A 16,204-nucleotide genomic window follows, 5' to 3' on the forward strand; every position below is an offset into this window, starting at 1 on the left:
TTTACTATTTTTGAAGCTTTAAAGACACTGTTTTTCTGGAATAAAACCTATTTAAATATAAAACTTCAACACTGGATGTGATTTTCTCCTTCTCAGACAGCAATTACATGGTGCCTGATTTCTAACTGCAGGAATTCTATGGCACTACGTTAAACCATGTATCCATAGTCTGTCATAGGTAAATTGCATTCGTATTTTGTAATGATGAAAGCTTCCTACCATAGTAGGTGAGACGTCCTCTTGCAATATTTTTACCTCTTGAGTTTTCAGTAATACACTCATAGAGGCCTGCATCCTCCTGCTGGAAATTTGGAATTTCAATCATGCCATTGGATTTCCTCAACTTTACTTTACTTGGAAATGGAAGGCCATCAGCTCTTCTCCAATTTATCTGAGGCACTGGGCTAAAAAGAAAGTTATGGGATTAGTTACTATTAAAAAGTTTTGCATAAAAACACTCATTTGTCAAAGTGATATATATAATAGGAAATAAAAAAGCCTCAAAATTGACTAAAGACAAAGGGTTTATAGTCAATTTTTATCTAATACATATTATATATTAGAGATAGTGGAATACTGAAGTAACTGATTTGCAAATATATACATTGTGCTTGGTTCACTATTTGTGGTAGTAGATTTTCTATTATTCACAACAATTTGGATAACTGTTCAGTGTTTGTAAAACTTTCTACAAATCGCAGTAGTTTCATTCCAGAAATACTTTAGGATAAGGTTTTCAAAAGCTCTTAGTTTTGGTCTCTCACTGAAGTCAAAGGGAGTTTTATCACTGACTTCAACGGGAAGAGAGTTAGGACAAAGCTAAGCAGTTCTGAAATTTGCATTCTTCAATTGCTGTTAATTATTTCTCTGATTTTAAAAGTTTCAGTCACCTCGTCAATGAGTATAAGCAGTATAATCTGATTTAGGTTGCCAATCTCATACCCTAAATCATGAATACTTGGCAAAGCTCTCGGCAAATAACACATAGAATAGTTGGCAAATACATTTGCAGAAATAAAGACTGGTTCTCAAACCATTTGTGAAGAGCAGAAGGGGCTAAGTTTAGATAAGAAGAAAGAACTATACTGATGTTCTCAGAAATTGTGTTTTGATGGGTATTTAAGATGTAAAGGAAGAGAAGTATTATGACAGCATCAAACAGTTAACAGTACAATTTAGCCAAAGCTCCCACTAACTTAAATGAGAATTGTGTGTGTGTTGGGATGGCAGGGATGATTTGAATAAATTCAATGTGACATCCCATTTAAATTGTTGTGTCGCCTACATGCATGTTTTTAATTTTAATAAACTGAAAGACTGTTTATCCTTTTGTTCCAAGGCAATAACTGAGACAGACAAAGCAGGACACATACAAATGAATGCCCAAAAGATCTGCTGCAACTCCGCCTGTTGTTTGGTTTAACCCTAGTGTTCCTAAGTATTTCAATATTTGAACATGTATAAGAACTTACTTTCCTAGGGCAAAACATTCCAGTTTCACTGTTGAACCTTTGGCTGCTGGAAGTGTCTCAGGAAACTGAACTTCTATTTTGGGTTCATATTCGCCCATAACACCTGTTAATTATGAGAAGGAAAATAGGTCAGTAATTTTTATTTGTATAGCTCTGCCTCTTACAGCACGTTTGGTTCAAAATATCCATCTCTTCTGATCAAATGCACACTGTTTTTAAAAACTTGTGGGCCTGGGCATGCTTCCAATTAAATCCTCAGCAGTCCCATGAGAAAAAATAATTTAAGTGTACAGTAGAGAAGTTCGGTCAGCATGAATCTTTTGATTAGAAACTACTATTCTTGATATGCATGAAAGATTACTCTACATATGACAAAAACGCATGCCCCAAACACTATGTATATGTAGATAGCAGCTTTAATTGATATACAGTATCAAACTGAAGTCATACCATCAGTGCGCAGCACAAGAGGCGTTGGTGAACCGAGAACTCTGGTGTTTGTCACAGTGCTGGTCACAACGCAGGTGTAATTTCCTACATCTGATGACTCCACTTTAGCTATGTAGAGATGCCCAGTCTCTTGAGACACAAATCGCCGACTGTCCTCTTGTACAAATGATGGATATTTATTGAAGATCCAAGCAAAGGACAGTTCTAATTTGTGTTAACAAAAGAAATAGGTATGTAATGTATTTCTATATTTTGTAAAGATACACACAGTCTGCCTGATAGCACAATAAGTGGGCTTCATACTGGCAGGTATGAAATAAATACTCACAAATACTGGGTACCTGGATGTAGGAAAGCACCTTTATATAGTTAGTTGTGCCTCAGCCAGGAGGGATTGGCCACTTTACCTGAGACAATTTATATATAAATACACCAGTATTATCCCGCCCCATCACCGTACACAGCTCCCAAACAGTCACAGGCAGGAAACTTTATATCCACTGCTTCAGATATGTAGTGTGGTGTCCTACTCTCTATAGTGACCACAATAGGGGGTCAATACTTTAACTAGAGGCCCACACAATGTTTCTCCCTTAGCTTTTGATGAATACCAGGGATATTTATGGGTTTGCATGTGTGTGAGGGGGATGGAATCAGAATTGCTTACTAGTATGTCAGAGGCCTTAGATGATTACAAGCTAACAGATTCTCAAGCGATAGGGATTTGTGCTTTTGTAGCAGGAGGATGCAAGTTCTAGCCTTAGGGTCACCGAAAAGTTTCACGGTGTGCAGCGTAGGCTATGTTTACACTGACGGCAGCAAAATCGCTACCGCCAGATTGATCTTTCAGGATCGACTGAGCGGCCAGTGAGACCCGCTCAATCGATCAGGAAGTCGACTGAGTAAGTCCACCCCCTCAAGTAGCATAGCACTGAGTGAACAGCGCGCAGAAGGGAAGCTGAACAGTCGACGTCAGTTACGCAAACTACGCAGAGTAGTTTGCGTAATTCCCGTCGACTGCCGCTGAATTGTGCGGTCAGTGTGAACCAGTCCGTAGTAACTCCAGTGAAGTCCTAGATGACCATGGATTTAGAAAGAACAGTATTTTAGATCTGCTCCTTTGTACTTCAGGGTTGGATAAGCCTCACAAGTCAATTTCCATTGTTTCTGTGGTTTTACATACTATTTTAAATGTAATTTTTATTTGGCAACTGTTAATAGATGTTTATTCTTTAGATACTTCCACTATAAATCTACACAATAATTGTAGTGCAGCGCCATCTCCAAATTATTTAACATTTCCATCAATTATTTTAAAAAAAAGCAACTTTTCAAATAGTCTCTTTCTACATAGCTTTATTATACTTAACCATGCAATATGATCTCATTACTTTTCCCCTGTGGAATTATGTGTACTATATGAATGAAGAGCAGACCGCAAACACTGGAATATACATGATTGTGTTAATGTGCAATCTTAATTTCTCACTGAACTGTCAGATTTTGGAAAGAATCAAATATCTACAAATAAAAAAAAGGAGGTGGAGAAAGATGAAGGAGAAACAAATTATTTAAGTGCAATGTCCTGTCCTCTTACTCTTTGTTTTCTAATGATCTGGGCTGGGACAAATGGAAGGAGGCTCAAAGAGCAAGAATGACACAAGCATTAGCTGAAACAGGTAAATACTATTCATTCAGAATATGGGTCAGAATCCTAAGTGATGTAAACTGGCATAGTTCTATGGAAGACAAAGGACTATGTCCATTTACCCAAGCTGAAGGTGTCACTGGATAATACACATCTATCCAGTAGCCAGACAAAAAGTTTGCAGGGTTGGCAGTTACAAAATAGATGTATGTACTTTATAGCAAAGTGAGCAAATTTGACCTGGAATGTCACAATGCCATTTTCACAGTCACTTTAAAGCAGACTTGCACTTTAAACATTAAACAAGAGCTCAGGATTGGATTTGACAAAAATTACAATTACAGTAATTACAGTTTACTGATCACCACTTACAAAGAACGTTCCACTCCGTGTATTAAATTTTACCCTGCAAATTACCTTTGCAGGCTGATGTGCTTGCCTTTTATTCATACTCCTCAGAATCACAACTGAAATTAATTATTTTTAATGGTTTTGCAGGCAGAAAATGATTTTTCACCTTTCTAAGTGCCACCCGGCAGAAAGTTTTAAAAAAAAGTTATAGCTTCTGAGTGCTAATTAGAACTAATTATAGTTTGATTGACTTGCCCTCGTATTGCCCGGCCCTTGCAAATGGAGAATATACCGCTCTGCATGCAGCTCATTAGAAATCCATAGGTTTGCACACAGCGATCATTTGGATACAGCTATCGAAACGGAGAGTGGGAACTTAACATAATCCTTAGAACTAAATTCCAATGAGTTCCAAGAGAATAGGAAACCAGGACAATGTCACAACACTGATGATGATATGTATGGGAAAACTTGCAATAAGGCAAATTATTAAAATATTTATGCACTAGGTAATACAAAGCAGACATCAAAATGGGATGGCTTTTCTTAATTCCATTTAATTTTTTTTCTTAAAATTTAAACTCCCTCCATTTGCAAAGTCATACACAATGTTAACAGCACCACCTTTTGTTTTCTATTGAGTCTGAATGGTGTTTTCAATTGTTAGGCTTTTGTTATATTAGGAAGTATTCATTACTGCAAGAATATTACTAAGGGTCCTAATGAATTTATAGCACAAGTCTCTTTATATGATAATAATGACTTATACAGTATAAACAGAAAAAAATTTCATTATAACCTGCGATGTGAATTTAAACCAGACTATTTATACCAGTATAAACCTCCTGTGTGGACATTTATTGTGTCCTCACAGAGAGGATTTATACTGATATAACCATACTTATATAATCTTATCAGTATAACTAATAAAACTTTTCTTTGTCGACAGGACTGAAAGCCTGATCAGAACAGCATGGTGGCGCAACAGTCCTACTGATTTTAAAGGGAATTTTGTTTAAGTGAGGAGGGCAGCTAACTGAGGTTCATACAAGAATATACTTGGCAAAATTCTATGATCATGCAGGAGGTTAGATGAGATAGTCACAATGGTCCCTTCCGGCCTTAAAATCTATAAATCGGCTCAAATTTACCTAAAGGAACCTAATTCTGCTCCTGGATTAAGCCAATGGGAATTTTATCATTGACTTCAAAAATACCAGATTTAGGCCAACACTGAGCACCTTTGAAAATTTTGCCCTCTACATGTTTAGCAATTGTTCCATAATGTAACATATCAAAGCATATGAGAAGCAGGAAAGAAGGATAACCTGTGCCCATCTGGCATCAAGAAGCACATAAAATGAGTGGACCTTACACACTAGGCCAAGAGAGCAGAGCAAGGAGGAAGTGGTATAGGAAGGAACGCAACTACAAAAAGGGTGCAAAATATTATAATAAATCAGCCTATGCATCCCCATCTTATCATATTAAAAAAGGGGACTATTTTAATCTGGGGCTAGAATTTGCCATTGTTGAGTAGTGTCTTACTCTGTGTCTACTCAAATTGTAAGTACGCACAGCAGCATTGGGCCGAGATTGCTTCATTTTCTTTGCTATCTAAGACAAACAGACATTTACTGTATGTGAGCTACTGAATTTTGGTGACATTTATTCCTTTTCCGATACTGCGGCTCTTTAAAACTGCTCTGACATTTACATATTTTCACACCATCTTCCTGTTGGGGTCGAACCAGGCATAGTGTGACCTTTGGAAGTGTGACCTTTGGAAGGCATGGAAGTGTGACCTTTGGAAGGGAAATACAACGATCCTAAGGTGAAGCTGCCTCAGCTACACCTAAGATACCCCAAAAAGGACTAAAAAGGGGAGCCAAAACTATGCTGAACCAAGGACATCGGCACCTTTCCAGAAGCCAAAGGTTTGTACCAGTTTCCATACTGATATGGTTAAAAAAAAAATTAAAATAAAAAAAATCCAGTTCTGCTTTTACAATAGGGGAACATAACAAAATGTACAGTAAATCATAAATACAATCAAACTGTTTGTGTGTCCTTTTACCTTCATTCTTTTTTCTGCTTCAGCATCCATCTCCCCTTTTTAAATCCTCATACCATTTTTTTCTCCTTTTCCCTTCTGTCTCTAGTTTGGATTATTTTCATCCCTTTTCCTTTACCTCTCTTCCCCTACCTCCCAGACCATCCCTTTCTTCCTTCCTTCCTTACTGAAAGCCTTAGGTATAGTGCCTCCCAATTCTTATTGAAAACTGTAGAGAAAACCATGATGTTCCTTTCCTTAGATAGTTTAATGACAGGCCAGAGGCACAGACTTCAGCTCAGACTCATCAATTTGCCCAATGTTCAGGAGTGTATGCAAAAGTCCTGTAGGCTGAGACAAAAAATAGTGACTTTCCTGTAATTATTTTTCAAAGGCACACTATAGAATTTCATAAAGAATTATATAATTGCTATAGAATTCTATAGGATGATTCATAAAACTGATAAAAACCTATAGAGTGATACACTTTCTAAAGAGTAATTCCTTTAGAACCCTGTTACATTTCCATATAGCCCTATTGATTTCAGCCTTGTTAAATACTATCTAGCATTTTTCACAATAAGGAGGGAATAATTTATAATGTGGGGAAATTTCTATTTAATAAAGGATAGAAGCATAAGTATTCATTTTGTTAAAGCAACGAGTTTACATTAACTTTATTATCGCAGTCTAATTTGTTTTATACTGAAAGCTGTAGAAGTCATATAATTAGTATGACATTGTAAAATCATTCTGAATAGTCTCTTCAGAGGTGATTGTTTCTCTTTAGCAGATACAGATATTAAACACAGCCGCCTACATACTAATCCTTAAAAGAAATGTTGTTTAAAGTAAATTATAAAGCAGATTCTTTTGCAAAACTATTTTCTGTTGACTCTGCTTTAATGAGTATGTTTTATTTTTCCTCCAGAAAAAAACACCAAAGTGAAAAATAAGAATGTGGATATTTGGTGTAGAAATCAGAGGCTTGATTTGGCTCTCATTCCCCTAGCATAAAGGAGTAACTTCAGTGAATTCAATAATTACTCCTGTGAATAATGACAATCAGGCCCAGTATATCCCAGTTTGATCCGACATAAAGACATACTATGAATAAATCCTGGAATAAACTATCATGGGAGACCTAATTGCCTTCCAACACACATTTTCATTGATTCTTTTAAAAATGGAGGACAGCATTCCTTTTCCCAGTGCCCCTTAGCCAATATTTCATTTTATATTTACACTGCTTAACAAAACTCTATTTCCCCCCAATAAATTCATATTAAACAACTTGTTCTGTGATTTATTACATTTACTCTGCTTGCCTTTTGCTGCTCTTACAGTACCTCTAGTGACATAAAATCTCTTCTTGTCTGTCAATTACATTTCTTCAGTTGATTTCCTGTTATAAATGAAAGTAATGCATCTTTTTTAGCTTTCCTCAGAGATCCAATCCTCTGTTTTAAATCACACAGTGTTTTCTCTCTTGAGACCATAAGGAGCATAAGGCATTGAGAATTTTTAGCTACTACTCAATTTTTAATTTTTATTTGTTTACGTCTTGGTTTATTTCTACAATTTTTCTCCAAGTATGTTTACTTCTGTCCCTTTTCCAGCATGATTTACCCTTATTTTAGTATTATTCATATTACAATAGCATCTAGAGGCCCCATCTGGGATCAGGCCTCCCCTGTGCTAGGCACTGCATATGCATAGTAGTTCAATTACAAAGCGCTCATGTTCAAGTTTACATTTGTACAGTGTAGAGAATTTAAAAATAAAATTGTCTTAATCAGCATAGTATTTCTAGTCTATCACTGCAATTTTCTGTCACTTACTTAAGAATTTAAGGGTACAATTTTCAAAAGAACCTAAGTGATGGTTATGTCTATACTGCAGTCAGGAAGTGAGATTGCAGCAGCTCATGTTGGCCTGCCTGACCTAGCTTTGATCTACTGTGTATGGACAGATTCTAAATTCCAAGTGCCAACCCTACACTGAGTAGGGTTCAGACTACTAAGGCCTTGTCTACACTAGCACTTATGGCAGCAAAACTCTGTTGCTCAGAATGTACCCAGACAATACATTAAATAAATAATTAACTTTTACATTTGTTAATTTAATCATTTGTCTCCAGTTGGTTTCTTTATCTAACATCAATATAGGAAATGCAAGGGTCAGACTCATCCAGCACTCAATGTCATGCTTCAGAGGAAGGTACAAGAAATCCCAGAGTAGGCAGATATGGAATAATCTTCCCCCCACACACAACTCCCTCATCCCACCTCCTTTCAGGCTGCATCCTAATCTCTAACAGTTAGAGACTGGCATGTGGCTTTATCTCCCTTTCAATATCTGTGTTAACTTAACTATTATAACTCTTGGATATTCTTATTACCCCCATAAATGTTCAGTTCCACTTTGAATCTTGCTACAATGTAGAAGCTGAACTAAATTCTTCATTTCTATCCTATATGTAAAGCTCAACAACTTTGACTAAACTTAACTTCTCTAATTTGTTCTCTTAAGAAGACTGGCCCAGTCATCTATCAGTGGGCACCCGGACAGACGTTTACACAAGATTTGTCACATTGTTGCTGTATACTTGGCCTTTATTCCATCCGCCTCCACTATTTTAGTATCATGACACTGCTTCCAAGAACATATAACGAAAGACGCAAGTTGCATATCCTTGATGCAGCACAGGATGGATTGTAAAGAGGCATTTAGAAGCAAGACATAATATATAGTAAAGAAACAGTCAAACCTCAGGGAATAGTAGACTTTACTGTTTATTAGAAAGCAAGTTAAAAACCACAGACAAATCAGGTCAATCCCGACACTTTCTTCTGTCTACAGACCCACCCCTCTGTATTTTACATTTTGGCAGACGTTTTTCTGATGCTAATTGCAGCTTAATCACAGTGTTAAGTGGAGAAACAACAGGAGTCAGATTTTTCACATAAACCGGCAACTGCAAGTGTCAGGATGGTCTAGATCAGGGATGGGAAATAATTTTCACAGAGGGGGCTGTTCCACGAATTTTGGAAAGTCGTCGCGGGCCTGGGCCACTTCCGGCTTCCAGACGTGTGACCGGGAAGCAGGAAGTTTGGGAAATGACCGGCCGAGAAACTAAGCTGCCCGACGCTCCAGTTACCTTGGCAACTGGAGCATCAGGCAGCTAAGTGATTCTCAGCCAGTTGCTTCCTGAACTTCCTGCTTCCAGCCACGTGACCGGAAGCTGGAAGTTCGGGTAGCGACTGGCCGAAAGCTACCTGATGCTCCAGGGTAGCTTAAGCAGTGTGTCGGCAGTAGAAGCAATGGATTGGGTGGGCCTGCTTTCGTCCCTGTGTGGCGGGCTGGACAGAAATGTTAGACGGGCCGGATCTGGCCTGTGGGCCATATTTTGCCCACCCTGGTCTAGATAATCCTTAGTTTTGCCTCAATGTAGCACCTATCAAGGTCCCTCTCAATCCTACATTTCTATGATTCACCTTCACATTGTGTGAAGTGACAGGACTCAAGAAAGCTGATAGCATATTACTGACGTAAAACACATTGCAAACTCCTGCACATTTCTTGTAGTCATTAAAGTTTTAATACCCAAACATAACATCCTATTAGTTGGAAGCATCAAGAAAAGATGTTAATGAACACATATTAGATACCTACCATCACAGAGTGGATATTTAAAGCGTATCTATGTGTGATTTCAAAACAGTTTTAATCCAGTTGAAAATCCTGTTAAGGCCACAGCTGGTTGCATTAACACATTGTCAGACTCTCTCATGCAACCTTCCTAAGGATGTGTGAAAATTGCCTGAAGACCTGGAGGGGTGACAACCAGTTTGTCTGCATATCAGCCTGAAACCATTGTATGGTAAGTAGGCATGTGGCAATTTTCTAACAAGGGCCATATCTGGAGACTTTAATATACCCATCCTTCACACACTCACATCATGTATTATTTGAAAGCTTATGTTATGTACGTTTAGATGAGGTCTGATGTGGAGTTGTCAAGTGGTGCCATAAGCCTGTAGGCAAGGTGAAACAATGGTACCCAATATGAGAAAGTGTCATTTTTGAACAGTTCCACAAACATTGCAACATGAGTCTGACTACAGTTTTTATTGTTTCCATTAATTTCAACCCCTTACTGTGGTGTTTATTGGTCAAAGCTACCAAACAACAATGTATTAAAAGATTTGTACTGGTTTTGCATGGGCAAGTATTTTTTTCCCCAGAAATGACTAAGCTGTTTTGCAAGTGGCAAAAATGGTGAATATCAACATTTTGCAAAATACTAACATGAATGTTTTCACATCACATATATTTAATCATTAATTATAAAAATTATCTATATTTTCAGGTGACATTTTCTGACCAGATGAGTCTCTCATGGAAAGTTGTGCAACACTAGTAGTAGATTGTGTGCCCACAATGGATAGATATGTACAAGAATTCCCAATGAAATGCTTCTCCATTTGTAAGCTTTTGCATACACAGTGTGGAACTTAGTCTGTCTGGTACAAGGTTTTAATTTGTAATTGCCTGTACATGAAGTACTAACCTTTGAAATGTTTCTAGAAACTAGCTTTTTAATTCAGAGACACTTATACATAGGTCAGTATTAGTGTAAGAAATGACAATACCCAGCTTCATACTGGGCTTCAGTCAAAGTGCTCACTAAGCAAAAATGGCAATTTTGATACTAATATACAGTTCTAATTTATACCTATTTTAGCACAAGTTTGTATACTTGTACAAAATGAAAAATGGCGGTAGTGGTGGTGCTAATGCTAACAATATACTTTGGGAATTTTACCTTTACAGGAAAGTTACAGAATAGGAAAACACGGAGGACACAAGCTCCCTAAAGCTTACATCGAAGAGAAAAAAGCTTGCCACAAACTTTGACAAATGTGTTTGTTAAGAAAAATCAAAAGAATACAACGATCAAAAGCCTCCAATGCTGGGCAGAATTCTGTGATTCTGTCAGCTGGAGCCAGGAGAGATGAATTGTGTAGGTAGCTGGTGAATGAGTATCCTTGTTTAGACGATGCACCATCAATACCCTATCATAGGGGTTGCTTTCAGAAATACACAAGCAAGTTGAATTTGCATATGTCACAGCTGTACAGAACTCAGGAAAGAAAATTACTCTGAACTTGATCAGAGGGCATCATGCTCACCTGCATTTATAACCACCAGAGCAAGCATGTCCTTCACTGACTGGGCTCATTACATAGCTTGCTTGAGAAAAAAAAAAACACATAAGAAAGACAAGAAACTTCATAAAATAGAAACATATGAGAGAGCAACCAATCTAAGGGAGGCAGTACTTCAAAGAGGAGATGATGACATGTTACGCAGAATATATGTGGAAGACTTGATTGCTAAGGATGCAGTTTATCACTCAACATGTCTTTTTCCTACTCAGGTAAAACAAAGCTTGAAGCAAAATCATCTAGTTACGCTGCAACAATACAGTCACTTTATGACATTGTGTTTTATCAGCTGATTGAAGAGGTAGACAATGATCTTATGTACAACAAGAAGGCTCTTCTCCTGTCCAAGCTGCTACAAAGCTATAAAGCCCCATTTCCTTCAGATATAGTAACTTCAAACGGTTCCAGTAGCAAATTACAGGCAAGATTAGAAAAAGACTGGTTCTGCAATTTCATTCCATGCACAGCATGGACAAAGCAAGTCTACCATTGTTCTATGCAGCACAATATCATTAGCTGATTCTATCCAAGCTGCAGGTAAATGAAGCAGGAACTTAACGCATCCAACTGTTTTGTGGACCTTCTTCTGCTGAGTGAGCCTGATGAACAGCTTTCAAATGAACAAGTGGTTTTATATAATGTTGTTTCAATCCTATGATCTGAAAGAGCCAAAATAAAAGCCTCAGAGCCTGGCCTCTCCAAAGCCAGGTGATTGTAGTTTACAGAGGTCAGTTACTTTTCTGCCCCAATTGGTGCAAAAGTTTGTCCTTTGGTTGATATATAAAGAGGCATATAACTCAGCCAGCAATGAATATCATTCTTCAGAAGACATTTGGAGAAGGTGCTTCTCAGTTGCAGACTGCATAGTATTGAACAGTTCCAAAATTATCACAGCACTGAATGAATCCATGAGCTAAGAGCATGCACTGAAGGAACCACAGTGTACATCACAGATTCCATAGCTGTCATTCAGATGGAGACATATTCCATTAATAGGCTGCTGAGAATTTGAGGCAGGTCCTAAAATTTGTAATCAAAGTCTTTAACAGATATGATAACAACTCTGTGAAAACTACAGAAAAGACGGCACCAGACAATATCTAAAGTTGGATTCAAGCAAGTGATTAGTGGATGCACCATGCCTCCATGGCAAAAGTTTCTAACCATGGCATTTAACAAGCAGTCACTTGTAAAATTCTTCTGTGAATATATGGTTCGAAATGCACTTGAGAGTCTATGAGCACACCCAACACAGACATTCCTTCCCGCTGGAGTCATTTCCAATGGTAAAGTAGCAAAGCCCTTTACCCATAGAGGTGCTGAAGAAGACCATGACTTGTATAATACTAAAGATGAAACAGAACAAGGATGTTTCTGCATGTTGTATGTGCCAATATGGCTTTAGGGTCTCTTGGTGTTATAGGAACCCTAGTGATTACGTCAGATGTTTTGGTCCTTGCTGTTCACTACTTTCCAAAAATGAAACACACAAATAACATGTGGTTTGAAACAGGCACCATTACCAGCACAACTGACAAACATCTCTTCAGACCTGTGCATGCAGTTTGTGATACACTCACTCCCAGGCCCAAGCATAATTTTTTCGGGTTCAGTAGAAACTCCCCCACACACACCACTATCCCTCATCCCATATATACAATCTCACGAACCATGACAAACTTTTTTCCACATGGTAATGGGAGTTGCAGCCTGGGCTGGGCCCCCCAGGACCTCCAGGCCCCAGTCAAGTGTACCCTTTCCCCCTCCACCATGTAGAGGCCCTGCTCACTCCTGACTTCTGCAACATACTTCATGCTGTACGGGCATTACAAGGGTTTGACTCTGTGACATCCCTATTTAGTACTGAGAAAAAAAATCTGTGTTTAATGTTGTCAAAACAAAAGGAGCTTACTGCTTCAGAGATCTTGCCAAAGTGGGGGAGAATGTCAGACAAGCTGCAAATTATGCTGCAAGGAAGTTGGTAGCAGTGCTGTATGACCAGAGTCAGAAAGAAACGGAGACCAACGGAGACCTGAATTGTTTGCACCACTATCTAGACATCAAAAAGGACAAGTCATTGGCCAAACTCCCACCATGCGAGGACAGTTTTGAAGAGCATATCAAAAGAGCATCTCAGCAAACAAAGATTTGGATGTCTTCGCACATAGGTAAACTAGATCCTGGATTACCATTGCAACATGGATGGAAAAAAATGTGATAAACTGCTTCCTGTATTCTTCAAGGACCCAATGGCATCTGACTTTCAACCAGACCTTATATATGGCTATGCCTGTAGGGATTGCTGCACAATCAGCTGTGTCTGTAATCAGAACATGTTCCCTGCACAGAACTCTGCACATGCCAAGGCAGGGAAGACTATGGTAACCCACACACCCTCCACAGAGCTCATGATGAAGAACAACATGATGATGATGTCACTAGCACTCTTAGATTTCAATAATACCTACACAAATTATTAGACCTTATTTTAGATTGCTGGGATGCTTTGAGGTCACAAAGAAACCAATTTTGTGTCTTGAAATAATACACAGAATCACTAAACTAACAGAAACCAAAGCAAATATTTAAAAGACATTTTATCATATTGATGGTGTCATTGTTTATCCCCGTTTCTATGGTAATGGCACCATTTTGTAGCTCCACATCATACCTCGCCTTAAAGTAGATGTAATAAGCTTTCAAATGGTGTGTGTAAAGAGATTACCTTAAGTCAACCAAATTGGTCATGTTTGCTGCTTGCCTAAATGAAATGCCCCATGTAACTGCACATATGACAAGCACTCACAACATCTGTGTGCAAATAAAGGGTATTTTCAATCAGGGCCTGATACTGCATTCCCTGAGCACCCAAAACTCCTAATGACCGGAAAAAAGGAAAACAGACCCAATTACGTTTAGTTGGAAACAGAATTAGGAGCTCTGTGGGGCTTTCAGAATTTTCTCATGCATATAGTTATTTTATCAGCAATAAAGTAAAACAGGAACCATTACTAGATACCATCTCCAAGACATCTACCAAATAGAAAACATCTGTGCAATGTTTTCAAAATTTATCCCTCTAGGAACATAAATAGGGCACGGATTAAGTGGATATAACAGTTGGGCCCCCTTCTCCTTACATTTGTACAAATTAAATTTGGAGACTTCCTTTTGAATGCCTAACAACACTATTTATGCTGCCCTCTTCTTTTGGTTGATTTCATTACATTTTGGGGTTAGACTCATAGACTTGAAGCCCAGAAGAGACTGTTGTAATCATCTAGTCTATCCTCCTGCATGTATCAGGCCACAGAACCTCACTCACACACTCCTGCAATAGACCCATAACTTCTGGCTGAGTTACTGAAGTCTACAAATCATTATTTAAAGACTTCAAGTTACAAAGACTCCACAATTACTCTAATTTAAATCCAATACGTGACCCATACCTTATGCTGCAGAGGAAGGTGAACTTCCCCCAGAGTCTCTGCCAATCTGACTGGAGGGGAAACAAGCCAAGCTCCTTAAGTCTCTCATAGAGTAGGTTTTCCATTCCTCTGATCATCCTAGTAGTCCTTCTTGAAATTGTGTAATGGAAAATTCATATCTGATTATTCTGTGTTTCTGACTATACAGAATGAGGAAACTTGTACACTGAAACTCCCCAGAGTACTCCAGAGTACAGAGGAAATGTTTTGATTTGAAACTAATGTAAATCATTAATCTTTTTGGCATAAAAAGTGAATTATTTTGCAGCTAAAATGTAAAAGATGAATTTTCAGCATGCTATGCAGGTAATTAGGCATGCAACTCCCACAAAAAACAAAACAAAACAATGAAAGTTGTGAGCAATTACCCATGTAACACGTTGAACATTTAACCCTAAACTCTTTATAAGAATGTTGAAATGCATTTTTTGATGAAATTGAGTTTTTTGCTTCAAACTAAAGCGTTATCGCCACTTAAAGTGAATTTGAAAAAATAATCCATCCCCATGTCTGATCCTGAAAGTAAATGGAAGAGTGAGGAAAAGAGAGAGTTGATCTTGATTTTCCAGTTGCTGCACTACCCATTTACCTCTAGCACTTCCCCACTCATTCATAATTGGGCAGCACCACACTCTTCTCTTTAGAGCTCGTTTAGTGTATTAATCAGGATGTCATGGTATAGAACATCATAACTGCATTCATAAAGTGCCCAGTCCTCCCTCAAAGCACACACTATTCTCCAAAAATAGCTAGAAAACAAAAGTATCAATAACAATTAAGACATCCAACAGGATAAAAGCCAAATAAAATACTAAAAAGCATGGGCACAGTACACATCAGCCAAGGTATTGTGGAAGGGAGATCAGGACTTAAAAAACGACTTTCAACACACAGCAAAACCAACTTAAACAGAGTTAGAAAAAGCCACGAAGAGGCTGAGCTCAAATTGCAGTACGGAGATGGGCAATTTCAAGAGACTCTGGGTTCTGCTTGTTCATGAGATATGCAGAGCCTGTCATGGATTCAACCAGTTGCCTGTCACAAAACTTAAGATATTATGATAGGGCTGCAAGTAGAGGACATGCATGAGTAGAACAGCTCAGCGCTATACAATCACAGAGTTTTAGATTGAGAGCTAATCAGAGCAAGAACTATCTACATACACAAGACAGAAAGAGGACAGGGGAAAGGGGTATAAAAAACTGATAGTTTATAAGTGTCAAGGTATTGCCACGGATTTTTTTGTTGGTTTGTTTTGTTTGCTTTTTAACTTTCTAAGTTGGGTTTTGTTGGGAGTGGATTAGCTAAACAGAAAGACACAGAAAGAAAGAGGGGGGTGAGGAAGGACAGATCGGAGGTGGGGAGGAGGAGATGAAGGGCAAGTGGAATCAGGCTAAGGTGAAAAGACTGAGGGAAGGAGTTTGGAGCAGACACTCAGTGCAGGAGAGATGAACGTTCACAGTGAAAAATGTGGAAAGCAGACTGATGACATCATCAGCGTCCTTTGGTCC

The 16,204-nt window shown here is 38.3% G+C and overlaps 1 protein-coding gene across 3 annotated transcripts in view; it reads right to left on the reverse strand.

Moving 5' to 3' along the window:
* CNTN3 (contactin 3) overlaps window positions 1-16,204 on the reverse strand; it is a 329,597-nt gene that overhangs the window by 59,114 nt on the left and 254,279 nt on the right. For all 3 annotated transcript variants that reach the window (XM_067542552.1, XM_067542548.1, XM_067542559.1), the window contains exons 4-6: window positions 1,923-2,126; window positions 1,473-1,575; window positions 220-404 (exon numbers count right to left, since the gene is read on the reverse strand). In XM_067542552.1, coding sequence (XP_067398653.1) covers window positions 220-404; window positions 1,473-1,575; window positions 1,923-2,126 — 492 coding nt within the window. The remainder of the gene's footprint in view (window positions 1-219; window positions 405-1,472; window positions 1,576-1,922; window positions 2,127-16,204) is intronic.

The sequence above is a fragment of the Emydura macquarii genome, unplaced genomic scaffold, assembly GCF_026122565.2.
Source record: "Emydura macquarii macquarii isolate MOO-44397 ecotype Brisbane River unplaced genomic scaffold, CSIRO-AGI_Emac_v2 contig_71, whole genome shotgun sequence".
Classification (NCBI taxonomy): domain Eukaryota; kingdom Metazoa; phylum Chordata; order Testudines; family Chelidae; genus Emydura; species Emydura macquarii.